Raw genomic sequence first — 27,176 nt, forward strand, 5'->3', positions numbered from 1 at the left:
TAAATATTTCAATAATTATTAACAGACGATATATATTACCGATAACACTTTTATTGAAGAATTTTTTTTTGGTCGATAATTTATCAAAAAAAACAATCATTATCAATAAATTTTTCAGTTTTCCGTTTTCCACAGCTGCTAACCATCAATAAATTCAGTTTTTTATGTAGTGTATAATTTCAGTGAAGGAAAAGTGACTAAGCAATAGCAGGTGTAAAATCTTAGACTACTAATAACACAAGTTCTTCAAAAGTCTTAGTAATGATATTTTTTTAATGTTTTGTGAAGATTTGACAATTTAAAATAATTGTCCGAGATTGTTTGCAAATAACAAAGTTATAAGTTTTATAATATTGTTATCTTTTATTTAAAACTTACAAGTTTTGAATTATCTCTGGTTTAGTATATAGATTTTTTTTTATGTATAGTAATGTTATCTGTTTGTCTCTTGATCATAATAATTTATATGAGTAAATGATAACAGTTGGAGCTAGTTTAAAGAAACAAAAGTACTATAATTCTTAGAATTTGTATAAAGAAAACTTATATTTTAATATACTAATTTTGATCTCAACTAAATTCTTTTTGAAATATTATTGTAATTTTATTTACAATTAGATTAATATAGACTTTGTTTATGTTTATGATTATGTAATTCCTCCTGTTATAAGTATTTGGTAAAATACCATAGATGGGTTGTTTATAAAACCAATATCACTATCGTGCTTTCCTTTCTCACGTTATCCATTATCACGTTTTTCACGTTTAAACAGTGGAAAAGGTAATCTTATTCCAGAAAAAGGAAGTCCAACAAAATCATCTCGCTAATATCATTTTCAATTTGGAATCATTTGTCACTTTCATCATTTTCATGAACCTTTTCTCTGTAATAATTAAATTGAATTAAATTCAAAGAGCAATTGGAGATATGTGTAAATTTGATGAAAATCAAATTGGAAAGAGATTTGTACGTGACCTAGTTAGTTACTTAATAAAAAAAACTTGTAAATTATTATTAGTTTATTATTGTGATTTTTCGTAAATAAAAATCAAATTACAGACTTATGCATTTATACTTACTAAAGGAAGATTATCTTTGTAATTATTTTATAACTATATTTGATGTAAATATATTTTCATTGACAAATTATTTTATTTTTTAAATTTTATATTTATTTTTTAAATTTTAATTAATTATTTATAATAAAATTATAAAATTATTTTATTTTATATCTTATCTTTTTAAATAAATTGAATTTTGAAGGAAATTGAGAAAAAGTAAAAATATAAATTTCCTTTTCTGTTCAATCAACAAAAAAATACATTTCTTTTTCTTTTATAATTTCTGTCGAAAGTCTAATTCTTTGAATCATTTGAAACCAAATTATACATCAAGATCACAAAAAACTGTATTTGGGATATTAATTCAAATATAAATTGGTTAATAGTTAAATTAATTATTTAAGACTATGTCTATCTAAATTTATTTTAATTCAGAATTAAGTTTGTAGAATGAAATGAAGCATGTAAAATTTCCATGGTGAAAACAGTGTCACTGTCACTTATGTTTTCTTCATTTAAGGGTAATAATGGAGAAACAGAAACTCTTTTGTCAGCAACATCATCATTGGTGAGTAATTTTCAGTTTAGGATAATTTTCTTCTTTATGATTTCCTTGAACCCTTTTGTCTATAAACTGAACTGAATTGAAACTCAGAAACCCAGCTAAGTAAAAGAAGATGACACAAGTGAGGAACAAGCAAGTGCTTCTGAGGGACCATGTCACAGGTTTTCCAAAAGAATCCGACATGAACATTGTCGAAAGTACCATAACATTGAAGCTTCCACAAGGTTCCAATCATGTCCTGCTAAAAAATCTGTACTTGTCCTGTGACCCTTACATGAGGAATCTCATGAGCAAACCAGAAGGATCCCCCAATAGTCGCGCCTACACTCCTGGATCCGTAAGTAATTTTTTTTTCCTTTTGTTGCTGCAAATTATGCAGTTTGATTCGTTAAATAATGTACTTCTTGTTTATGGACTTTTAGATACATATATGGGTTTTGTTTATGTGAATTAATCTTTGAAAGATGATGTTGTTGGCATGTTCATGATATCGGGACCGGTTTGTGTAATTGAAAGGTTTTAATTGGTTTGAGTTGTGAATATTTTGTTTGATAATCAGATGGAATCAATGCATTTCAGGAAGTGGGTTTTGCAATTTGTGTTTAAAATTCTTAAAATTTGTAGTTTTTGAGATTGTTCTTTGAGTTTAATCGCTATTCACACCATCAACCAATTGGAGTTGGTGATGATTATGAGTTTTGAGCTAGCTGTTGTGAAAGTTAAGAAATTTATTGTGTAAGGCAATTGTATGATTGAATCACACTGTAAAAACTCTTTACTACACATGCAATAATTTGCTCTTATTGTTTTAGTTTTTCACTTTACCTTTTGAATTGAGATTGAAGTTAATCAAAGAATGTTCATGATCGAAACTGCAATTGAAGAATGTATCTTTGCTTCCGGTGATTAGTGTTAGTGATTGCAGCCATTAACAGGATATGGTGTGTCTAAAGTGTTGGAGTCTGGACACCCAAATTATAAGGAAGGTGATTTAGTGTGGGGATTTACCAATTGGGAAGAGTATAGCTTGTTATCCTCTGCTCAAATACTATTCAAAATTGAGCACACTGATGTTCCACTTACCTACTACACTGGAATTCTTGGTATGTGTTCTGTAATTTCAACTTACACTGTCTTTGAATGATGCATTTGACATTGATATCATTATGAACTGCATGTTGGGGTTTATTGAAGTTTTGTCATGAATAGATTACCCTTTTTTAAGTTTCATTGGGATAAAGGGGTTAACCATCACGGTGTAAGGATTTGTTTGGACAAGGTTCTCCATAAGAACTTTCAAAAGAGAAAATTTAGAAGAAAAAAAAGGAAAGCCTCTATTCTCATTTGGAACTGAAAGTGCAGTTCTTCACTGCCTTTATATATCTGTTACAGCCTTGTATGGGTGGTAATCTCTCAGTTTTAGTATGTATATTTTCTGTTATATTTTGAAATTATGCATTCTGTTTCTTCATCATATGAAGTTATATTATATCCAGGCAAGCATGCAAGCAAGAATCTTTGTAATCAGCTCCCTTTTATTCTTGTATGTTTAGTATTAAGGGTTAAGCATCATAGAAGAACATGATGTGTAGGACTTGGTTTTCTGTCTGTTTGTTCCTATTTCCTTCTCCGTTTGCTTCTTTTGTTCAGTCAACGTTATTGGCTATTGATCACTGATTCAGGAGACTTGTTGGCTGATCAGCTTTGATACTGAAGAGAACAAACATTGTATCATGGTTCTATTTCATCTGGAAGTTGTTGCTAAATTCTTTTATAGGTCTATTGCTGTGCATCTACAACTCTGTGATCTACTTCTATCAATTTATATTACACTTTTTAGCTTTTAATATTCTGACTCTATACATGCTTTCTCTTGATTTCGTTGAGCTCGGATTTGATAATATTAAACGTTTTGTTCTTGGATATTGTAACACAGGTATGCCAGGAGTGACTGCATATGCAGGGCTATTTGAAGTAGGCTCTCTCCAGAAAGGAGAGAAAGTTTTTGTCTCAGCTGCCTCTGGTGCAGTTGGTCAACTTGTTGGGCAATTTGCCAAACTGAATGACTGTTATGTTGTTGGAAGTGCTGGATCTAAAGAGAAGGTATTGTTGTAATTGTTTAAGCTAGGTATACCTCAATCCTGCATAAATCAGCATCACCTATTCCTTATCTGTTCCCTTGTTTCTAACATTTCTTTTGTTTTTTGCTCAAGAAATACTACTATTTTGGTTAGCCTGTTTGTCTTGTTTCTGATGAGTTTTTAGGTTGAGCAATTTATCTTTTATAAACAACCACTTCTCAATGAAAAGAAAACTGAGACATCTTGCATCCATTTTTTTTTTATTTCCAAAGATTATTGGTGCCTTAAAATGCAGAAAACATCTTATTCTGGAGCACATGGATAAACAGTAAAAGTAATTTCTTTATGACTCTATGCATGAATTCAGTTAAACACTACTATATTTGCACTTGTATTCACACTGGAATCCAACTCGCTTCCATCAGAAAATAAAAGAAGGATTTACAAAAATGATTGGTGCCATGATTAACATTAGCACTTGTTTTTCTTCTAAATTCTGATACCAAAAGAATATGGTAAAGGATTATGGTGACCATATCATGTTGGAGATCTCACATGGCTAACTAACAGTATATAAGTGAATGCAAACTCCATTTTATAAACTGTTTTTAAAAGGTTGAGTTAGACTTAAAGTCCACTTCTTGATATATCCTGAAATAAATTATGCTTTATTAGAGAAAAATACTTAGTCCTTTCACTTGAATATAAATTTCTTGCATAATCAGGTGGATCTACTGACTGATAAATTTGGATTTGATGGAGGTTTTAATTACAAGGAAGAGCCTGATCTTGATGCAGCTTTGAAAAGGTCTATACTCAATAGTATTCTAAAGATATTTAGATCTCACTTTGTTATGCTCATCAAAACTTTAAATTACTGTTCCTGGTAATAAAACATGGTGCTGCTGTAGTGACTAATGTATGTAATTATACAAATCAGGCACTTTCCAGAAGGCATTGATGTCTACTTTGAGAATGTTGGAGGCAAGACACTTGATGCTGTACTCCTGAACATGAGACTCCATGGTCGCATACCTGTCTGTGGAATGATCTCACAGTATAATCTTACTGAACATGAAGGTGTAACAAATTTGGCACAAATCATATATAAGAGGGTTCGTTTGCAAGGTTTTAACTTCATGGATTGGGTTCACCTATATCCCAAATTCTTGGATTTTCTTCTGCCTAACATCAGAGAAGGGAAGGTTGTGTATGTGGAAGACATTGCTGAGGGTCTTGAGAATGGTCCCTCAGCTTTGGTTGGCCTTTTCAGTGGCCGCAATGTTGGAAAACAAGTGCTTGTTGTTTCTCATGAATAGAGAAGCATTTGGTTTTTGTGTTCTCTGTTGAGTTATCAGTTTTACTTTTGGATCTTCTGTTTAAAATCTTACAGTCTTTATATAACCTTTGCTGTATGATGATGCTCTCTGTAGTATCAATGTAATCTGCTGTTTTCCTCTTCAATAAAAGCATTTTGTTTCTCTATGTGTTATTATCTATTATGCCAATATCTGATACGACAATATTTAAAAATAATAAAAACTTATAAATTATTATTATCATAAAACTATTAGTATTTTATAAATTAGATACTTTATTAGTAAAGTATCTTAAAGTAGGATGATATGTTATCAGTTTCTTCTCTTATGGTTTTTTGTTCATCATAATTTAACTATCTCTGCATAACCTTTGTAATCATCCTCACTCAACTGTTTAATGATTCTTTCTGCTTGTGATTTTCTTCATGACAGTATCAGCAAAATAAGATTTTGGGTCCTTAGTGGGGTCAAACTTATCCCCAAAGATTCATGCAGAGCCTTAAACATGGTCATCATTAGCCTGATCCAGGAACAAGTGTGTCCCTCCCAAAAAGCTATGCACTTTTTGATGATGTTTGTTCAATTCTTGTCTTCATAGATATTTTTGAAAGTGAGCATAGATATTTAAGAAGGGATTGAAGACTTAACTCCTGCAGTTAGAATTGGGAATTGGCTTTTTTATTAGTCTTGTGTAATCTAAAATTTTATATTGTATGATCTAAAATTGATTTTTAATTATTCTAAATTAAGTCACATTACAAAAATTAGAATTGAATATGTTTTGTGTCTGTGTTTTATGAGATTTATGGAAAATATTCTTTAATAAGAGTGTTTTTTTCACGTGATAAATGAATATTGAATTATAATATAATTTTCATATGTCATTTGTTGGAAGAGACATTTTTCTTGTTTTTTTCTTCTGCAATGGAGAACCAAAGAACAGCTGCAATCATGATGTAGTGAAGACAATGATGACATAATATAATGAAAGAGAATATTTTAGCCTTTATCTTGTTACTATGGGATACAATTAGTAATTTTCGGGTGCAGAAAGAAAAAACTTGAGAGAAACTATTAAAAAGGTTGTTTGACATGATACATTTTATAGATAAATAAGTACTTATTCTGAGTATTTGTTCAAATGGAATGATAAAAAGTGAAAGATTGAAAAAAAAAGGAAAATTAAAGTAAAAATAAATAAATTAATTAAATCCTTAAAAAATTAATAGAATTAAATAAAAAGCTTATAATAGCACATGATTAATTTGACATAAAGAAAGAAAAAAGTGTGGTACGTTTTTCTTTTCCTTTTACAAAGCCCAAATGAACTTTCTATCGTATTTGCTATCCTGCTTGAATTTAAACATGTAAAAAAAGTATTTTGAATAAAAAAGTATTTTCTAGAAAAGGATATATCTTTTATATACAAATAGTCCATATGGTATTGTAACATTTCATTTAATAGTATAAAATTACTAAATAAAATATTATAAAAATTTGATAATACATAACAAATAGATAAAAAATATATATATAAAATATTGATATAGTTATCCATTTAATAATTATAATAATATAGTATATGTAATCAACAATTGAGAAACTACAATAGTTGTTTAAAATGAAGAAATTCTTATACATATCTACGGGATAAAGTTATACAATTATGTTTTTTATCTTCTACAAAAAACATATCAACACCTTACTCATCATCTTTTCGTACTGAGATGTGATCATTGTAAAAGCACAACAACATATAAAAGAAAAGAAAATAGTGTAAGTTAGTGTACAAAAGAAACATCATAAGACAATTTAATTGTATCAAATACTAGTTCAATATATAAAGTACTAGAACTCATAAAAATACACATAACAATTGACCCCTATAACACTCTTAAACGCACAAGTAACTCAAACTACCTTTATGAATAACACAAGCATGATCAGAACACACCATTAGGACCATTAATCAACAAAGACTAAGAAGAAGAACACAAACACTACATGCAAGCCAACAAGGGCCATATGTAGCAGAAGAACCATCAGACCAAGACAAAAAAACCAACTTATCCCGTTGAAGAAATTGATTAGTTATTTTTTATGAACTCACAACTAGGAGAAATACTACGATCTCCAATCTTTAGAAAGATGAACGAATTGTAAGAAATCTTAGAGAGAAGAAAAAGAGGGTTTTAGGAAAAAGTTTCTAGAGAGAAGACGTGTTTTTAAAATAATGAAACTCTTTTATAAAATTTACATTTATACCTTTACTTTTAATATTAAAATAATTCAGTCTCATCATTTTAAGCACAATATCAATTCTAAAACACAATTTTCTAGACTTTTACATTCTTCCATATAATATTTTTTTACTTCAAAAATTTTAACTTACTAGGAAATATATATGGGTCTGACTATTTCATATTCTCATCTAACTCCCATGTAGAGTCACTGAATTTCCTGTCCTAGACTACCTTGACTAGATTGATTGATTTTCCTCTAAGTTGCTTCGTTTGGCGATCCCCTATAACAAAAGGTGGCACCTCTAATGAGAGATCTTCTCTGACTTGTCCTCTACCTCTAGCACATGAGAAGGATCAAGCATATACTTTCTCAACTAAGAGACGTGGAAAATCAAATGAAGGTTGGCTAACTGAGGAGGTAAAGCGATCTCATAAGTTATTGGTCTAATTCTTCTCAAGATTTGATATAGACTAATGAACTTAGGAGAATGTTTTCTCAAATGAATAACCCTTCCCACACTACTGGTTGGGTTACTCTCAAGAAAACATGTACTCCAACTACAAACTTCAAAGGTTTACTCCTTTAGTAAGCATAAGACTATTATCGACTCTACGAGGCCTTCATCCTCTCTTGTATCTTTTTCATCGTTTTCGTTGTTTGCTTCAACAACTTAGGCCCTACCAATATAGCCTCTCCATCCTAATATCAACATAAAGGGGTTTTGCACCTTCTGTCGTATAAAGCTTCATATGAATCCATCCTGATATGGTAATTGTTATTGTAGATAAACTCCATCAAAGGCATAACTTCATCCCATCCACCCAAATGATCTAATACAAATGTCCTCAACAGATCTTCAAGTGACTTAATTAATCTCTTTTATTGTCCATCTGTCTGAGGATGATAAGCTGAACTCATCCTCAGCCTGCTACCCAAAGAATGTTGTACCCTCTGTTAAAATCTAGAGGTAAAAATCAGTTTTTTGTCTAACACAATACTCGAAGGCAACCCATGCAGCCTTACTATCTCCTTGATATACAACTATGTCAGTTTGACCATGCATCCTCATATTAATTGCTAGAAAATGAATGCTCCTTGTTAAATGATTTACTATCACCCTGACAACATCATTACCCTTCACAAACTATGGCAAATAGGTAACAAAATTCATAGCTATGATATACCATTTTCACTATGGTATCTTCAACTGTTGCAACATCCCTTTTAGTCTTTGATGTTCCAATTTTGTCTTCTAACAAGTTAAACAAGAAGCTACAAATTAAGATACATCATGTTTGATACCTAAGCACCAGAAAGAATCCTTCAAATCTTAATACATCTTGGTCATATCGGGATGGATGTCAAGACGAGTATTTTGTCCTTCTTCAAGAATCAAACTCTTCAACTCAACATCATCCGGTACACAAACTCTGCATTTGAACCTCAAAACACCATCAGATCATAACACAAAATGATGGAATCTGTTTTGGGAACTAAATGGAGATCCACGAAGGGAGCGTCAACTTAAGCTAAGGTTAGGAGATTGAAAGAAGAAGAAGGAATTTCAAGCTTGTTCTTGCTTTCCCTTATGCCTTAGAAGACATTAGATCTCTCATAAAGAGCCATGGTTAAAGAAGATGGAAGAAGAAGATGGAGCTTTAAGGATTATACTCTTGTGGAAAATCACAGTCTTCTTCTTTATTTTAAACACTTTTTGTAAATATGTAATATAGTCAAGGGCGTCACCATCTTATAGAATACTTCAATGAATCTCCAATGTTAACTAGCTAGACCCATAAAACTTTGTACCTCTGACACAAACTTAAGACACTCCCATTTAAACAGGGCCTCCAACTTGGCCAGATGCACAAATATTCTCTGAGCTTATATCATAAGTTTTAAAAATTGCACTTCCATCATAAAAAAACTCACACTTAGATAGTTTGGCATACAACTTCTTCTCTCTCAAAATGCCAAGCACTGCTTTAAGATGTTCAACATGCTCTTCATGAGTTTGGAGTAAAATAGTATGTCGTATATGAATACCACAACAAACTTATCTAGGAAAGACAAAAATATTAATTACAACAAAAAGCATAACTACATACTCATAATGTCCATATATGAACCTAAAGGATATCTTTTGCACATCTTCATTCTTGACCAAAATCTGATGGTGCCCCAATCTTAGATCAATCTTTGAAAACACCATTGCATTATGCAACTGATCTATCAAATTATTTATCCTCGATAGGGGAGTACTTGTTCTTGATAGTCAACTTATTCAACTATTTGTAATTCATGCATAACCTTGAGCTACGTCTTTCTTTTCTACTAACAACACTTGGGCTCCCCATGGTGACACATTGGGCTGGAAAAACTACTTTTCTAACAATTTTTCTATCTACTTCTTCAACTCTACCAACTCTGCTAGAGCCATACCATAAGGAGCTATTCCTGGCACAAAATCAATAGAAAATTTCATTTCTCTCTGAAAAGGCAACCTTGATACTTCCTCAGGAAAGATATCTCCAAACTCTTTTGCTATAAAGATATCCACACTTCTATCACCTTTCTCAACTTCCAAATGAGTTAAGATGATGAATCACTAGGACCCCTTCTTGATTTATTGCAACACTCGATGAGAACACAACACCACATACTCTACTAAGCTAGGGAACAACAACCTCTTTTCACTACAATCAATAAGAATGTGATTGACAGATAGCCAATCCCTTCCTAAGATAACATCCAAACCCTATAGAAGCAAGCATATAAGGTTGACCTTGACCCTACGGCCTTCTACTATCACTGAACATCTGACACACAATACTAACATCATAACTAAACTAGAGACTAGAGTAGATACCACAAGATCGTACTACAACTCTTACATTGGTAGACTCAACTTTTTAACACAAACTTCTAATAGAAAGGAGTGTGTCACTCCAAAGTCATATAACACGAATAAAAATTTACCAGCTATCTCATAACATCCAACTATAAAATTACCTAAACCGGTTGCCTCGACCCTGTCATGACATAAACTCTCCCTGAAGCTTGAGATCTATCACCTTTCCTCTTCTATTGAATTTGAAACACTGTTGCAGGTCTTGGTAGAGTGCTTTTATTAGAAGAACAATCTTTGAATGCCCCTTTTTCCCATAATTGAAACATCTCCTAACATTACCAACTGATGACACATATTCCTTATATTGGCCCTTCATACTAAAAGCATTGAACTTGGGATAGATTAAATTGTTCCTGAGAAGAAAACCCTTTAGTCTCTTAAGGTTAAGTCCTAGAATATGGTTTCTTCCTCTCCTTATGTATAGGTTTGGACCTAGATGATCCTCCCACCTTTTGTTGTTGTCTTTACTGACTTTCCATTTCTCCCTTTAAGTTCTCCATCACCATTGCCTTCTCTACTAAAGTAGGGAATTCTTTAATAGAGAGAGGAGCTATCATCAACTTGAGATCTCCCATTAAGTCATTTTTAAACTTTCTACATTGTCACTCTTCATCCATTCTCAAAACATGAAACCCTCCCAGATGATTAAACCGTTCAACATATTCAGATATAGTCATACCTCCTTATACCAACTGCAAAAACTCCACTTCCTTCGCATACTTCACACTATTTGGGAAGTACTCAACATAAAATTTCTTTTTAAATAGATTCCAAGTGATGTTCTCTCCACTTTCTTTCATCATCATCTTCATACTAACCCATTAGTCTATTGCTTCCCCAAATAGCATATACTCTTAATAGGTTAATCTGTTCTACAACTTAGTGCCTTTAAACTAAAATTGCTCAAGACTTATAGTGCAAGATGGTGCTCGGCGGTGCCCTGCCACCACTAAGCGACAAAGCATTAGCAAAATTTGATGCTCAGTGGTGAAAAAAGGACATTCAACAGTCTGGAGCAAAAATGTTTCTATACTTGCACAACCTAGCTTGCGCTTAGCGCCACACCAAAATCGCTTAGTGCTATACCAAATTTCAGCACAAATTAGATTTGTTTTTTAAGTGAAATGAAACTTGATCAACTGCTCAAATTGGTATTCCTTTTCCAGAGAAATGGTTCAACACAGTTTTTATACCTTAAATTCATACTAATTTATACAATTGCTCAGCTATTCAATTCTCTCAGTCATAAAATCACAAGCCAAAACTCAATTCAATTATTAAACCATACCATTTAATTCAAACATAACATCAACCAGATTCAACAACATACTATTATCAATCAGAATTATCCAACTCACGCACATTAAAGCAACTAGTTTCCTTTATGTGAAAGACGACCAATCAGCTCGATGACCCCTGTAACACTCTTAAACGCACAAATAGTTCAAACTGTCTTATGAATAATGCAAACACGATCAATACACACCATTAAAATCACTAATCAATAAAGATTAGCAAGAAGAATACAAACACTACATGCAAGCCAAAAAGGGTCACATGGAGCAGAAGAACCAACATAGCAAAACAAAGACAAAAAACTAATTTATCCTATTGAAGAAATTGATTCGTTTGTTTTTTATGAACTCACTGTTATGATAAATATTGGCCTCCGATTTTCAAAAAAGTGAACAAATTGTAAAATATCTTAGAGAGAAAGTTCTAGGAAAATGTTTATATTTTTAATATAATGAAACTTATTTATAAAAATTATATTTATAATTTAAAATTTTAATAGTAAAATAATCTGGTCTTATTATTTTAAATATTCTATAGTTCAAAATATAATTTTGTGAATACAAATAAGTTAATTTCACTTAGTAACCAAATACACCTTAAATATTTATTTCATTTTCATTTAATAGGAATTAAAAAGTGAACCAAAATTTACAAGAAATCGTACTTACTTTTTCATATGTATTTAATTTTTAATTTAAATTTAAATTTAACACACTTTTCTATTCTTTATATTTATTAAAAATATTTATTTGATATCTATTTTGAATTTTATCTACGCATAAGAATGTTTTTTTATAAAAGAAAATATTAAAGAAAGAAAAGAAAAGAGGAAAAGAAACGTTGAGAAAAAGCCAAAGGTTGAAGGTGGGAACAATCATCACTGAACGAAGTTTGTGTAGTTATCAGACGTGTGTGTGTGCGCGCGTTAGCGTTGTAATCACAATCAATCGATTGTTGTCGCAAATCCAAACGGCGTCGTCGTCGGCGGCGGAAGATGTCTTCGCAGCAACAGCAAATGCAGAACAGTGGCGGCGGCGGCGGCAGCATGGGCATCCCAGCGAGCGAGATTTTCTGGACTCTGGCCGATAAAGCCGACAAAAAGTTCTCCAAAATCAGGGACATTCCTTTTTACCAGCGCAGCAGGTTCAATTCGTGACTACACTCGTTCGTTTGCTAGTTTAAGTTCACCTAGAGATTGGTGTGTTTTGATCTAGGACTAGTTTTTGGGTGTTTTTTAGGTTTTAGGTCGAATGCTTTGCTTCTTGCTTTATTATTTATTTGTTTGTTCGTCATGGGGAGGTTTTCGGTTTTAAATTTTGCGGTTCTGTCACGATTCTTGAAATTGAGGGAAATTGCCGGCAAATGCTGCCGATGCAGTTAAAGGGGGCCTAGAAAATGTTAGTGTTGTGCCTGAAATTGTGGTTGCGTCTGTTTCTTGAGAACCTTTCACGGATAGAAGCAAGAGAAGGGAAGAATTGGGTTAAGTTAATGTGATGAGGAGGACTTATTTGATTATTTGCTTAAGAGATCAGCCTTGAATCTAAGGTATGTTGAGCAGTGGGGAGTAAATATTTCATTGTGATGTTGAGTTCGTTGGAAGTTGACCTTGATATTTGGTATGTTTTAATTTTGGGCTAATTGTTCGTTTTATTTTATTGTTTATTTATTCGTCACATGTAAGGTTTTATATTGTGATTGTGGTTTGGTTATGATTTTTAAATTGCCTACAAATGTTGCTGATGCAGTTAGAAAGGCCCCAAAAGCCTTGATCTTGCTGCCGAAGTTGTGGTTGTAAACGGTATTTTAAAACCGTGAGTTCTTATCACTGGGAAGTTGTGGGCAAATGTTGTCAATGTGGTTGCAATGGGTCCAAAATCCTTGAAGTTGTAGCCAAAATAACGGTTGCAGACTGTCTTTTAAAATCTCAATCTGATGGAAACAAGAGAGAGAATGGAAACAAATAGGTGTTATTTGATGTTTTGTTAAAGATGATGTTGGAAATTCTAGATTGACTAGAGATATGGTGAGTGGCAACCTTTGCAAGGTTTTGTAGGTTGAGTTAGGCTTGAACCCACTTTATAAGAGAGGTGAACCTGGGGGCTCAGATATGTTAGGATTTATTGCTTACACTGTCTTGGTAGTAAGGTTTTCACTGTGATGACGAGTGCATTGGTAGTGAACCTTGAGATTAATATGTTTTAATTTACAACACACTTTTGTAGGTGTGTTTTCAACTTTATGGGTGGATTGTTTCATTTTATTATTTGTTTATTTGTCACAAGTAAGGTTTTAAATTCTGGTTGTAGTTTCATTGTGATTCTTATAATTGTGTGAAATGGCCCGTAAATGTTGTTGATGCAGTTGCAGTTGACCAAACAACTTGGTGCTAAGGCTAAAATTGTGGTTGCAGACTATTTTTTAAAACCTCACATTGATGGCAAACAAGGGAAAGAGAGGGTGAATCATGGTTATCAAACTCGCGAGTTAACTCGTTAACTCGTTCGAGTTTACGTTTTCAGCCATGGTTGCCGAGTTAACTCGGTACCAAACTCGTTTTTGGACTGAACTCGGTAGAATCGGACACGGACTCGGTGGAATCGTTCGAAATCGCGATTGCACAGCGATTTAGCGAGTTCGAAAAAAGCCAGAAACGAAGAACCTAAGTGTCGTTTTGTTTAGGGTTTAAAACCTGATTTTCACTCCACCACTGTCGTTCGCCTGGTTTTCACTCCACCACTGATCTTCGTCGCTCGTGGTCAAGCTCCGCTCGTGATCGCGCTTCGTCCCCGGTTGCTGATCGTGGTCGTCGCCGTTCGTTCAGTCCCCGGTTGTGGTCGCGTTTCGTCCCCTCGTCATCGCCGTTCGCTTCGTCCCCGGTTGCTGATCGTGGTCGTCGCCGTTCGTTCAGTCCCCGGTTGTGGTCGCGTTTCGTCCCCTCGTTATCGCCGTTCGCTTCGTCCCCAGTTGCGATCACTGTCACAGTGGCCGCCGTTCGCAACTTCTGGTCTGCCCTTCTTCTTCCAGCCGCTGTTGGTGGGTGAAGTTTTGTCATTCATTCTAAAATTATAACCCGTGTCACATTTTTCAATTTTAGCATGTAGATATTTAATATTAAAATATTTAATATTAAAGTATCTATTCATTATTATTCTGATTATTGGGCCTCCTTTTAGAATACCAAACTTTTGGACCAATATTAACTTGAAGAACTTGTTTTTCTAACTGAAGTTTCAATTATATTCAATTAAAATTATGACAAAATAATAATAATATTAAAGAAAAATATTTAAATATATATAATATGATAAACTAATAATTATAATAATATTATAAAAGTATAAAAACATTATTTATAAATTATAATATTAAATTATTCTATTATTTATAGATATTTTAAAATATTTTTACACGAAGTAAACTCTTACGAGTTTACGATTCGAGTTTACGATCCGAGTTTACGAAGCTCCCACGAGTTTACGTAAACTCTCGAGTTTGACAACCTTGGGGTGAATGGAAAAATTAATAGTTATTTGATGATTTGTTTGAGAGGTTAGCCTTGAACTATGAAGCCCAGATACGGATACAAGACACGGACATGGAGATATGGCTAAATTGAAAAAATATAGGATACAGGACACGTCGTGTATATACATATTAGTTTCAAACTTACAACTAACACATTGTCAACTAACACAAAAATGAATATAATCTCTCTATCTAATATCCAAAAAGCAAAAAGTAGTGATCATATAAGATTTGTTCCTTATTTTTATAATCATAATAGAAACTTATGTAATAAGTTTACAAGTTTTTGGGATTTTTAGAAAATCATTGAATTATTGGTTATTAGCATTGTGTTGGAGTCATGTCAAAATCATGTCAAAGACCAAAAGTTGTGTTTCAAATTGGACACTTTATCGATACGTGTGTTGTGTGAGTATCACATGAGTGTCGGTGTTTGATACGTGTTAGACACGGTAAACGCCATTTATGAGGTGTGTCCGAGCTTCATAGGCCTTGAAGCTAAGACAAACTAAGACATTTTAGGATTTTTTGGGCATGCTATGTTGGAGAGTAAAGATTTCATTCGGATGATGAGTTCATTGGGAGTTGACATTATCACTATAATGGTGTGGTTTGTGAATGTAATTGAAAGTAATGTGATTTTTGCTGCACTATGGAATGAAAACCAAGAATAGGTTTTGATGTTGAGTCCCTGGATTGAGGAATAAATATGAGCAGAACTTAGATATAGTTTCATGTGCACTTTTGGTGTTGTTCTTTGTTAGTATAGAGAGATAGAAACTGATGAAAAGAAAACTATTTATCCAGAGAATACATAGTAGCTCTGTTTATAGAGCAATGTACAAAGTGAGGAGATCTCTTATAGATCTAACTAAATAACAGACAAGTAACTAACAGAATGACAGTTGGATCACTAAACAGTAACAGAATGCAGTTCACTGATTATGTTAGAGATATGGTTTGATTGCATTAAATAGGGAGATATGATAGATTTAATAGGGAAATATCTTACAAAATATTTTTCAATATTAGATATTGATTTTGTTCATTATTATCTCTTTTTCATTATAAATAAGAATACTCATGTTTGTACACAATACACAAAATTTAGTGTATTCCTTTTTGGTTCTCTTCTCAACATGGTGTTAGAGCAAGTACCAATGCAGTACTATCCTCCATCACTTGTTTTGTCACTAATCCTTTCAGCAAGAAGAAAAAATGTTTAATGAACTACGTAGAAGTTCTATCCAATTATTGTTCATGAGCTCATTTGGATGTGAGCCTTAAACTTATTATGTTTCCTGTACTGAAATTTTGAAAGCAATATTGAAATTTTGGTTGACATCCAAATGCTATATTATTGATGTGATTTGGACTCAGGTATGATTGTTGATACATTCATTTTTGACTGAATATGGTTGATTGATATTTGATACTTGTATACAGTTTTATAAGGAGTCCAGTGGACACACACTTATGGAAGAATTGGATTGGTTTTCTGTTTTGTTCTGTATACCTAACAGTTAGGCCTTACATTGGTCGTCAGAAATAATAATTTCATGATTTTGGTTAATCAATTGGAAATTAACAATGATATGGTTTACAATTAACTTTTTCCTAATTAACAATTTTGGCGCCCTTTAATTTCTGTTCAATGATTTTTGTTCCCCTATTCCTTTTTTTCATGATTTTATTTCCGATATTTTAGAAAACCAGCAATTTTGATATAATCCTTATTCTGCATTCAGTTTATTTTGATGCAATTGAATTCTAGACCTAGCATATGCATTTAAGATAATCATGACATTATTTAATTAACTAAAATGTATTAAGAAAAAGAAATAAGCCTATTTAAAGCTGAAGATTGCATCAAAATTGCAGATTTCTAGTATAAGGGGGCTAAAATCAGAAAAAAAAATATGGGGACTAAAATCATGAATCAGGAAGCAAAGGAGGATTAAAAAATTGCAATTTAGCCTCACTTTTTGTTTGTTCAAAGTGCACAAAATTTCTAATCATGTGGCTTTGCTGTAGGCGTGATACGTACTTTTACAAGGTCTTCAAGGTTTACACACAATTGTGGAAGTTTCAGCAGGAGAATCGGCAGAAGCTAGTTGAAGCTGGGCTTAGGAGATGGGAAATTGGTGAAATTGCATCTCGCATTGGGCAACTGTATTTTGGGCAGTACATGCAAACAAGTGATGCAAATTATCTGTCAGAGTCATATATATTCTATGAGGCCATATTGACTCGGGAGTATTTTAAGGAGGGAATGTTTCAGGATGTGAATATTGCAAACAAACAATTGAGGTTTCTTGCTAGATTCATAATGGTGTGTTTGGTTTTGAATCGGAGGGAAATGGTACAACAATTGGTTAATCAGCTTAAAGTATTAGTCGATGAATGCAAGAGAGCATTCCAGGTTTGTCCATGCTAATTTTCTCTTGTATAGTTCATTGAAAGATAATTTCATTTCCATTATATTTGAGACACTGTATTTAGCCAATCTGATTGTTTTTACAAATGATGTAAAGGTGTTGCATGTTCTGAATAGTTGGGTTCCATGCTGCATGGTAATGGTTGTCTAGTGCCTACTACTATGCAACCAATATATTCTTTGAAATATAGCCCTTGATATCTATTTTCATTTATATCATGGAGGTAGATCATTTACTGCATATTTTTTACAGTTTAACTAATGTACGTTGTACTAGACTGCTAATTGGAGTGTTCCATGCAAAACATGATGTTGTCCTGTACCCAGAATATGCTTTGATAGATTGACATTTGCAGATGTATTGGAAGTGACCTTCAAACAATTTGGTTACAGGAAAGTGACTTTAAAGAATGGAAGCTGGTGGTTCAAGAAATAGTCAGATTTTTAAAAGCTGACACTGCTTTTATGAATCTCAGGCCCTTAAGATATAGTCTAGTTTTGGACTCTCATCCTGATACCTTGCCACATGTTCCTGCAGCCATTACAAAGCGACATTTGAAACTACGAGATGCTGTATTAAGTAGCTTCCATGAAAATGAGGTAGGTATCCATGACTCTTTTTGGTTCATCTGTATAGAATAATAATTTGTTGAAAATGATAAAGTCATTAGGTAGTTTTCTACAGGTACTATAATATTCTGCAAAATTTTATGATTTTTCAATGTTGTTTTCAACTATCATTCCTCAACAGGTAAAGTATTCAGAGCTCACAGTGGACACTTTTAGGATGCTTCAATGTCTGGAGTGGGAACCTAGTGGCTTATTTTACCAGTCCAGTGGTTCAAAACTTAGCCAGAATGGGGCTACTGGGACTAGTCGCATCAGTTACATCCAAGACATTGCTGATCCTACTTTACCAGCAAATCCACGGAAAGCTGTATTATACCATCCTGCACTGACACATTTTATAGCCGTAAGTATGAATACAAGTCATTCTTTGCACAAGTTTCAAGGATTTGATATAAAAGATAGGGTAGAGAGTACTTCTTCTATGTATAAAATGGGCTTCCATCATTTAAAATTGGGTCCAAGCGAGCCATTGTGTCTAACATCTATCAAAGGAAGCAGGGTTCTATTTGGCTGCAGACCATTGTTCCTTGTTGATATAAGGCTATTGGAAACTCTCCATCGTATATATTACACTATAAACAAACTCCGTCTCCATTGAGAATTTGTTAGGTTTCTTGGTGACAAGAAACCAAAACTCTTTCAGATTAAGAAAAATACACACGAATATTACACCAACTTTGTAAGATGATGTTTTATTAGAAAAGCCAGTACAGAAACGTTCAACAACTTCCAGGAGAAGTTCTCTTTTACACAGGACAGAACCTGTCTGAAACAAAATACCCAACTGCCCCCTCAGACATGTTTTCCCCCATTAAGAGATAACCCCACAGTAGGCGTTATAACCGCTTCCTAACTTCTAACATACCCCCCTGTTAACTGTCTAACCCCCTCTTAATTGACTCTTAACTTCTATTTCTCCCCTTTTTCCTAACATAAACCTTGACAAGTTGTATCAGAATTCCCAATTTTGCTTATTAAGTGGTTGGTAATAGCAAATCTTTCTATTCTCTCTGCATATTAGAAGTGCAATTCCCTTGAAGTGGTTTTGCAAACTTAGGTCACAGACAAATTATATGATTTAACTGGACCATGATTCTTCATTCTAAATTCTGGAGTCCGAAAATGCTGGTAATATTACTCATAAATTGCTTTTTTGTTGGACGAATAATCTAATACCTGTGAATTACACTTTCATTTGCATTAGAAGTTCTTCTTTGTCCTTCATATGGGCTTCCCAAGCCCTTGAAATTGAATAATTTATGAAGTCATCTCATAGCTACAATATCATAACAGCTAATTGACTTGCTAGGGTCGTTGGCTGGAATTATCCTGGGGGGACCAGGGTATCAGATCATCTGTTCTGGGTAAAAATGTGATAGATGTGCACATTTGTGCTTCTGTTATCTGCAACTAATTTAATAAATGTTCACATTTAGCATTAAAGTGACCATTTCTTAGAATATTGTTTGTTTATTTATTTTTATTTCCAGATATAATTTGGAATTTCCTTTTAATGGTCAGGTTCTTGCCACAATATGTGAGGAGCTTCCTTCTGATGGTATTCTCCTTGTGTATTTGTCAGCTTCAGGTTAGACTCCGTAAACAATGAATATAAGAATGTAAATTTATAGGGTTATCACACTTCTTATGCGAACTAAATTCCTTTAGGTAAAGATGAACTCTGTCTTTTCAACATCAAATGCAGGATATTGTAGTTCTCCTCAAAATGAATCTGGTTGCATACACCTTGGTTCTCATGGAGAGAGAGGTATAACTTGTGTGTACTTCCATTCTTGTATTGCCTTACATGTATAACGTCAAGGAACAATAAAGAGTCATCCTTGCACCCATTTTACACAAATTCACCTCATGCAATTGAAGTTGGCTTCATTGTGTGTTCATAACATTCCCGTAATTCTAGAAGACACTAGGAGTGGGATATCATTAAAGTGAATGACGCTGAGTAAATTCTCTAACAAATAAAAAGTTAAAAGGGAAATGAAATGAAGTAAACACAGTGCAGAACATAAAGTGATAGAATCAGTAGGTTGTGCATTTATCACTCCTAATGATAGAACCATCTTTGGTGGAGACAATAGGTGAAGAATTTAAACAAAGAAATTGTTGATGTTAAAAATTCCACATTGATTAGGGATATGGTCTAATTATAATTTAAAACTGAGTTTAAACTTATCCTGTAAGTTGATTTTATAGGGTTGTTGGCTTAAATTCAGTTTTAAAGTTCAGTCTTTGGCAAGGGGTTGTTGTAGATCTTACATCAAATATGAATATGACTAATATAGTCCTTATAAAAAGGCTTAGACAATTTTCACCTTATAAGCCAATTTTTTGGATTGAGTTAGGTTTCTTAGTCCTATGGTTTGTTTTTGAAATTATGGGGTTTATGTAGAGATAAAGAGATAAAAAAAGAGAACGAAACACTTCTGTATTGAGAAATATATAGCAATTTGTTAATTTGTTACGTAAAATTTAGAGCTCTACCAACCTCTTTTTATACTAATCATAATCTTTCGTAAATAGGGAAGCAAATCATGATAAGGGAATATGGTAATTAATTGTAAGATAATAAGGAAATAGGGAAACTAATTGTAGCAAATAATTTTAAATATATGATAAATATTTTTATATTTTTTAGATTCTAACATGCCCCTTCAAATAATCTTTTAGATAATTGTTTTTACTACAAAAAGACCCTTTAAATAAAAGAAATCACACTACATAGCCGTGTTTCAAATAATGCTATGGCATAGCTGTTTTGGAAACTATTGCAATCACTACTTGCAGAGAACTAGCTGTCGGTTCTGTTTTGCACTCATCGTGGGCATGGTGTCATGTTAAGTTTGTTGCCCCATGATGGAAATATATTTTTTTTAGGATTAGATATGTTTTTATTCTTTAAACTTGTTCGTAAAATTATAATTTGTCCTTATCCCAAATTTTGATATAGTTTGATCTTCAAACTTTAAAAGTAAATAGATATATTCTTTCTAACCCAATTGCGTGAAATTTTTTTGACGTGTAAAATGACATTTGAGACTGACATTTGAGCTGTTTACACTATTTAACAAGTACAAAAAAGTTAATGTCGTTAGGTTGGAAAGACTATATTCATTCATTTTTTAAGTTTGAGGATCAAAATGTATCAAAGTTTGGGACAGGAAAGAATTTCAATTTTGTGTCTAAATTTAGGGACTAAACATTTTTAACCATTTTTTTATTAATATTCAAGCCGTAGATTTGCCTATTTTAAAATAACCCAAAGGCCTTTCATGCGGGCCATACAATTTCTTGCAACTGAAACCTTGAGAGGACATTTGTGCCATCCAACCTTCTTCAAGTCTTCTCAATGACCTGCCACAACAACGGAGCTATGGCAATGACATTAAAGCTAAGGTTGCAACTTCGAGGTTGGTGGTACTCGGGTTCTCTCAAGGTTTCAATAGCAAGATTGGCAAGAGAGGCCTTTGGGTTGTTTTGAAATTGGCCAAACTAAAAGTCTAAATCCTTTTTTTATCAGAAAAATGATATTTCTGCATGAGTGCTGCTATCCCCCATGTGATAGGGACCACTGCAGTGGAAATGCAGAGGACACTATTCTCTTTAAATCGCAGATGGTGATCACTGCCATAATCACTATTTGCGTACACTCAGTATTGATACACAACAGTACATGTACAGGGTTGAAACCAAGTGGTCAGTGGTTGAATCCGTATGAATTGTATTCTTAATAACTAATATAAATTCTTACGTAAGGTAAAGAAAGCGTGTAAGTTGTCAATGTCACATGATGGGATGTGTTATTCTAACTGCATAAGCTTTTAGCATAATTGGTTTTTGACATGTTTTGTACAGATGCCTTCTATGGGTTCCTTTTTGAAACCATATGCATACAGTGGGAAATGTTTCAAGTATTCCTGAAAATCAGCTCCATTCATGAATAGCGTTAAGTCAAATTTTGCGGACATAGGTCCTAGCAAAGTGATTAAAAGACATTAATTATGATCATGGGTATACATCGAAAAAATTCCTGTAATATCTCAATGAGTCTAGCTCATAAATTTGCATAAAGATGATAATTTCAGTGTTCATATCACATGATTTTTTGTTGGAATTGCAGAATACTTTAACCCAATCCCTTTTCAGGATCAAACTGCGTATATCCTTCTGACTTTCTACCATTTACTAGAAGACCACTTCTTTTAGTCATTGATAATGACAATAGCAACGCATTTAAGGCAAGCCTCAGATACTTTATATATTTATATATTTTTTGTATCTAATACTTGTGTCTATAGTATTTATATATATGCTAACTTTATCTAATAATTAGGGGGAAGGTATAGGTTGTTCTTGTAATGGCGGTGGAGAATTCTGGTTAGAATCTATTAGGTTTCGAGTGAGAAAACAGATATAACAAACTGTTTTTATTGAACTGTATTATTCTAAATAGTATGTACAGTGTTTGTATTTATAGAAATACAAGAGAAAAGACAGCTGAACATAAGAATTGACTATTGACGGTGATTAACTAATACAATCATACTAACATACCCTAGCTGAACCCCTCAAACTCAAGGAGAAGACTTTTCAGAAGAAAAATTCTAAACATTGAGTTTGGAACGTAGAGAAATCAACCGAGAAGAAGATTGAGGCTTAGTCAAGACATCTTCCCACTGATTGTCACAGTACAAAACAGGAGAGCTAAAAGGAACTTGAAGTTCAGTGAGTAACTTAGAAATCCATGACAATTCAAAAGAAGTTTGAGCTAAACTTCTGTATTCGGCCCAGTGCTGGAGCGAGCAACAACCTATTGTTTACTTGACCACCATGATATTAAATTTGGACCCAGAAAGATAGCAGCACCAGATGTAGAACGTTGATCATCAATATCAGATGCCCAATCAGCATCACGGACGGCAAGCAGAGGGACTGAACTATTAAAGAATGCTGGCTGAAAATGGAGACCATGAACAAAGTGCCCTTTAAGCAGCGTAAAATTGCGTTTAACAGCATTCCAGTGAGAATCAAGAGGTCGTGCCATAAACAGACAGACTTTATTTGCAGCAAAACTGATTTCAGGCCGTGTAAGAGTAGCATACTGTAACACCTCCACCACAGATCAATATAAAGTAGGGATCTGCAAAGATATCTGCTTCATGTTTGGAAAACTTGCAGTTAGAGACCTTGTGAGTAGAGAGATAGAGTGAGCTTCTGCCAAATAAGTTTTATGAAGCAAGTCACCAATGTACTTGGTCTGGGTCATGACAATGGAGTGATCAGATAAATGCTTGATTTCTAGACCAAGAAAGTAGTCTAGTTGATCAAGCTGTTTTAAAGAAAATGTGGCTTGAAGTTTGGATGTGACATGCCGAATGAGAAAAACAGAATTTCCAGTGATGATGATATCATCAACATAAACAAGACGATAATGCACATCAGAAGCTTTCTTGTAGATGAACAAGGAGGTATCACAAATACTGTTGACAAACCCAAACTGATGAAGAGTATGCTGTAAGCAATTGAACCACTGTCTCCCTTTGTATTTATTAATGGAGCCATCAGCATTTTCCTTGACCTGAAAAACCCATTTACAACCAACAACCTTCCTGTTAACAGGTAAAGAAACTAAGTCCCAGGTTTTCTGGTGCATTAAAGCATCATATTTAAGCTGCATAGCAGCCCTCCAATCTGTATCCTTAAAGGCCTGTTTAACAGATATAGGCTCAGAATGAGTTAACAACAAAGAAGGATGAACTCTGTTTAAATATGCCTGATTTGGATCGAGTTTGCATAGGATGAGAATTAAGAGGTAGGAGGATCCTGAGACTGTGAAGAGGAAGAAACACCAGCATCAGAGACAACAGGAGACATGTCTGATGTGGAAGGAGAGTGAGACTGAGAGACAGCAGGAACAGAAGATGCAGGAAGTGGTGGTGGTTGGTGGGGTGAAGAAAGAATAGGATTTAAATTATAGTGAGCAACATCAGGAATGGGATTATATGATGTGGAAAACAGATCAGAATAAGGAAATCTGGACTCGTCAAACAAAACATCTTTGGAGATAAATATACGGCCATTGGAAGAGAGACATTTATAGCCCTTATGCAACTGAGAATATCCTAATAAAAGACACTCTTCAGACTTAAAATCCAGTATAGACTGTGATATGGCCGTAATAGAGGAAAACGAGAACTGCCAAAGGTTTTTAGAAAATGAAAATCAGGATTTTTACGAAACAAAACAGAATATGGAATGGCAAAATTCAAAAAAGACGTGGGAAATCTATTGATTAGATAAACAACAGTAACAAAAGCATAATCCCAAAACTGTAAAGGAAGAGAGGCATGATGTAATAATGTTAGTCCTAATTCAACAATGTGTCTATGCTTACGTTCAACAATGCCATTTTGATGAGTGTGAGGGAAAAGTTCAACAAAAGTCTTAATTTTGGTGTTTAACTGCAGCTCAACCATTTTCTTAGAAGTTTGAAAGACAGACAAAGTATCAAATTTATTTTTGAGGGGAGAAATCGACATATACCTAGAAAAGGCATTAACAAAAGAAACATAGTATTTATAGCCTGCATAAGACGAAATATGAGCAGGGCCCGACAAATCTGTAAAAATAAGTTATAAAGGGGAATGAAGAACAAAGCTAGAATCATGAATGCGAACACTGAAATAAATGGCGAGAAACAGGACGAAAGCAAAAATCACATTTGCAAACAAGAATGAAGCCAAAAAACGTGAACACAATCTTGGAACGAAGAAGACTGTCAAGAAGCACACAGCAACGGAAGCAGGATCATCGAGGAAAAAAGCTCTAGATACCATATTAGAGTTTGAAGTGAGAAAACAAAGAAGAAAACAGATATAACAAACTGTTTCAATTGAACTGTATTATTCTCAATATTCTGTACAGTGTTTGTATTTATAGAAATACAAGAGAAAAGACAGCTGTACATAAGAATTGACTATTTACCATGATTAACTAATAGAATCATACTATCATAAACTAGCAGGTTAGAGCTACCCTGCCTTTGGTACCCATGTTAGAGTTGATTGGTAATTTAGAAAAAAGTTTTTGTATTCTGGAAAAATGAATTCTCAGTTACAAACTATGAATGATCAGCTATTTATATAGTTGCAAGCTAAGCATCTAGAACCCCTGTCGGTAACTAACTCAGTTAGTTACAGGTACAGCTTACAACTAACTAATGGAAAACAACAGTTTACTCCCGTATTACAAAATATTCATTAGTTTTAGGAATTGTGTAATGAAAATATATTCATTAGTCTGGAAGAGGTCATTGCTACAATTTTCCTTTTTCGCGTGCTGTTATTAGATTTCTCAGACATTTTAAAAGTAATTTATCAAAATATGCAGGTGATAGCAGACGCAGAAAAGGGAGAGCCAGTTGCAATGCTCCTTTCACCAAGCTGTTCTCCTGCTGTGTCTGACTGCTCACATCATTCAAATGGGAGCCTATTCACCATGTTTCTTACAGCTCCGCTGCAAGCTTTCTGTCTTCTGATTGGACTTTCAGATACTGATATTGATTTGGTCTGTAATCAGTGCGCTCTTCCTTCATGCTAGCAAAAGTTCCATTTTTATGAAAAAAATATTTTTTTCATTCGCTGGAAAAGGAAAGTTAATATGCTCAGCAACTTAAATTTGACTATAGGACACATTCAACAAAGCTGAAGCAATACTCACATCTTCACTAAATACCTGGGGGCTAGCATTGGCAACATCAAACACACTTAATCCTGTTTGGGGGCAGATTTTAGGTGATCCCTTTATTAGGAGGCTTATTTTGAGGTAAAAATTGTCTTCATTCCTGCTCGTATTATTATCTTTCATATAGTTCTCTCGCTTCTCTGTTCCAAACTGTACAGCCATGCCATCTGTGGCACATTGTGACTTTTATTTTCTTGTGTTTCTGTTGGTATTTGTTAATTCTTTTTATTTTGTTGATAATTTATCGCTATTTTGAAGATTGTAGAGGCCATTGTTGTTAAACAATGTTGTTAAACACATTCAGTACACCATGATCACCACCATCATCATCATCATCAAACACTTGTTTGTGCAGTGTACACAAATTCTGTTGTTTGTGCAGGAATACCCTATAAACTGTCTCAACTAACTAAAATTATTAGATCTTAACTGACACCGAAAGTTTCTGTTGTAAGTCTCTTGAGCGTTGACTTACTTTTACATGAATGACAGGCTATTAAATAATTTTATTCACATGAATTTTGTTTTTAACTTTGCCACTCTATGTTCTTATGTCAAGTTTGCTTCACACTTTGTTCAGATTCATGTTTTGTCAGGAAGTGTTGACCCTATATGCACCAGTTTACAAAGAGAACAAATTCCTTCCGACATGTGTCCCTGCTCTTCCGATGCCTGCCATGCCTCCAACTTACTCATATGAGAGTGTAATTCTGAATTTAGCCAGCATGTTTGGTGCAACTAAGTATTTCATCTTCTCAGAGGATGTTGTTTGTCCTGAAAATTTAGAAGTCGACATGAATCAGTTGACTCTATGAAGATAATTAAAAGCATCATCTCGGAGGCATTAAAATGTATACAGAATGTTTGTATAGCAACTAAAAACATGAATTCTGTCAATGTTTTTATTTTTCTGGTAGGTTTCCTAGAATTTAAGTTGTTCAGCCTTTGGTGTGAACATGGCTTTTATTAATAAACTTTTTTTTTTATCTTAGGTTGTGCGAATGTCTAATGTGGATTGAAGCTCGACATGGCAAGTTGCATAGTCCTGAAGAATGGAATTGAACAAAAGAAGAAAGTTTGATATAGGGATCGGTATTGTTGCGAAGAAACCTTGTATTTGTTTTTGTCACTACAACCAATGTCATGATGCTTTGATGTTTTTTCTACTAAAATGATTCGTTAATGTTTTTGGCAATGAATAGAGAATGTTTGCGTTGGTATCACGGCTTTTCCTCTGCATCTTGATAAAAAAGAAGAATGCATTGCTATGAAACAGCTATAGAGCCTTTGAGAATGCACCATAAAATTTTGTAGTTAAAATTAAATTCGGATTAGTTATTCGTTT

The 27,176-nt window shown here is 33.6% G+C and overlaps 2 protein-coding genes across 3 annotated transcripts; both read left to right on the forward strand.

The window, feature by feature from the left end:
* The first annotated feature begins 1,546 nt into the window (after positions 1-1,546).
* On the forward strand, positions 1,547-5,193 carry LOC124847961 (2-alkenal reductase (NADP(+)-dependent)-like). Its single transcript, XM_088098777.1, has 6 exons — positions 1,547-1,630; positions 1,718-1,964; positions 2,553-2,730; positions 3,564-3,730; positions 4,434-4,516; positions 4,649-5,193. The coding sequence occupies exons 2-6, from the start codon at positions 1,740-1,742 to the stop codon at positions 5,025-5,027; spliced, it is 1,032 nt and encodes a 343-aa protein (XP_087954903.1). The 5' UTR covers positions 1,547-1,630; positions 1,718-1,739; the 3' UTR covers positions 5,028-5,193.
* A 7,103-nt stretch (positions 5,194-12,296) lies between these two features.
* On the forward strand, positions 12,297-27,051 carry LOC124843614 (uncharacterized). Of its 2 annotated transcripts, XM_047320404.2 has the most exons (11): positions 12,298-12,621; positions 17,038-17,425; positions 17,834-18,040; positions 18,192-18,413; positions 19,592-19,658; positions 19,776-19,838; positions 22,235-22,326; positions 25,478-25,654; positions 25,776-25,912; positions 26,412-26,744; positions 26,824-27,051. In XM_047320404.2, the coding sequence occupies exons 1-10, from the start codon at positions 12,473-12,475 to the stop codon at positions 26,644-26,646; spliced, it is 1,737 nt and encodes a 578-aa protein (XP_047176360.1). In that variant the 5' UTR covers positions 12,298-12,472; the 3' UTR covers positions 26,647-26,744; positions 26,824-27,051. The 2 variants fall into 2 exon arrangements, with proteins under 2 accessions (XP_087954724.1, XP_047176360.1); XM_088098598.1 differs by lacking the exon at positions 19,776-19,838 and having other exon boundaries at positions 12,297-12,621.
* Positions 27,052-27,176: the final 125 nt, after the last annotated feature.

Source organism: Vigna umbellata, chromosome 9 (genome assembly GCF_029865625.1).
Source record: "Vigna umbellata cultivar VRB3 chromosome 9, Vumbellata_1.0, whole genome shotgun sequence".
NCBI lineage: Eukaryota > Viridiplantae > Streptophyta > Magnoliopsida > Fabales > Fabaceae > Vigna > Vigna umbellata.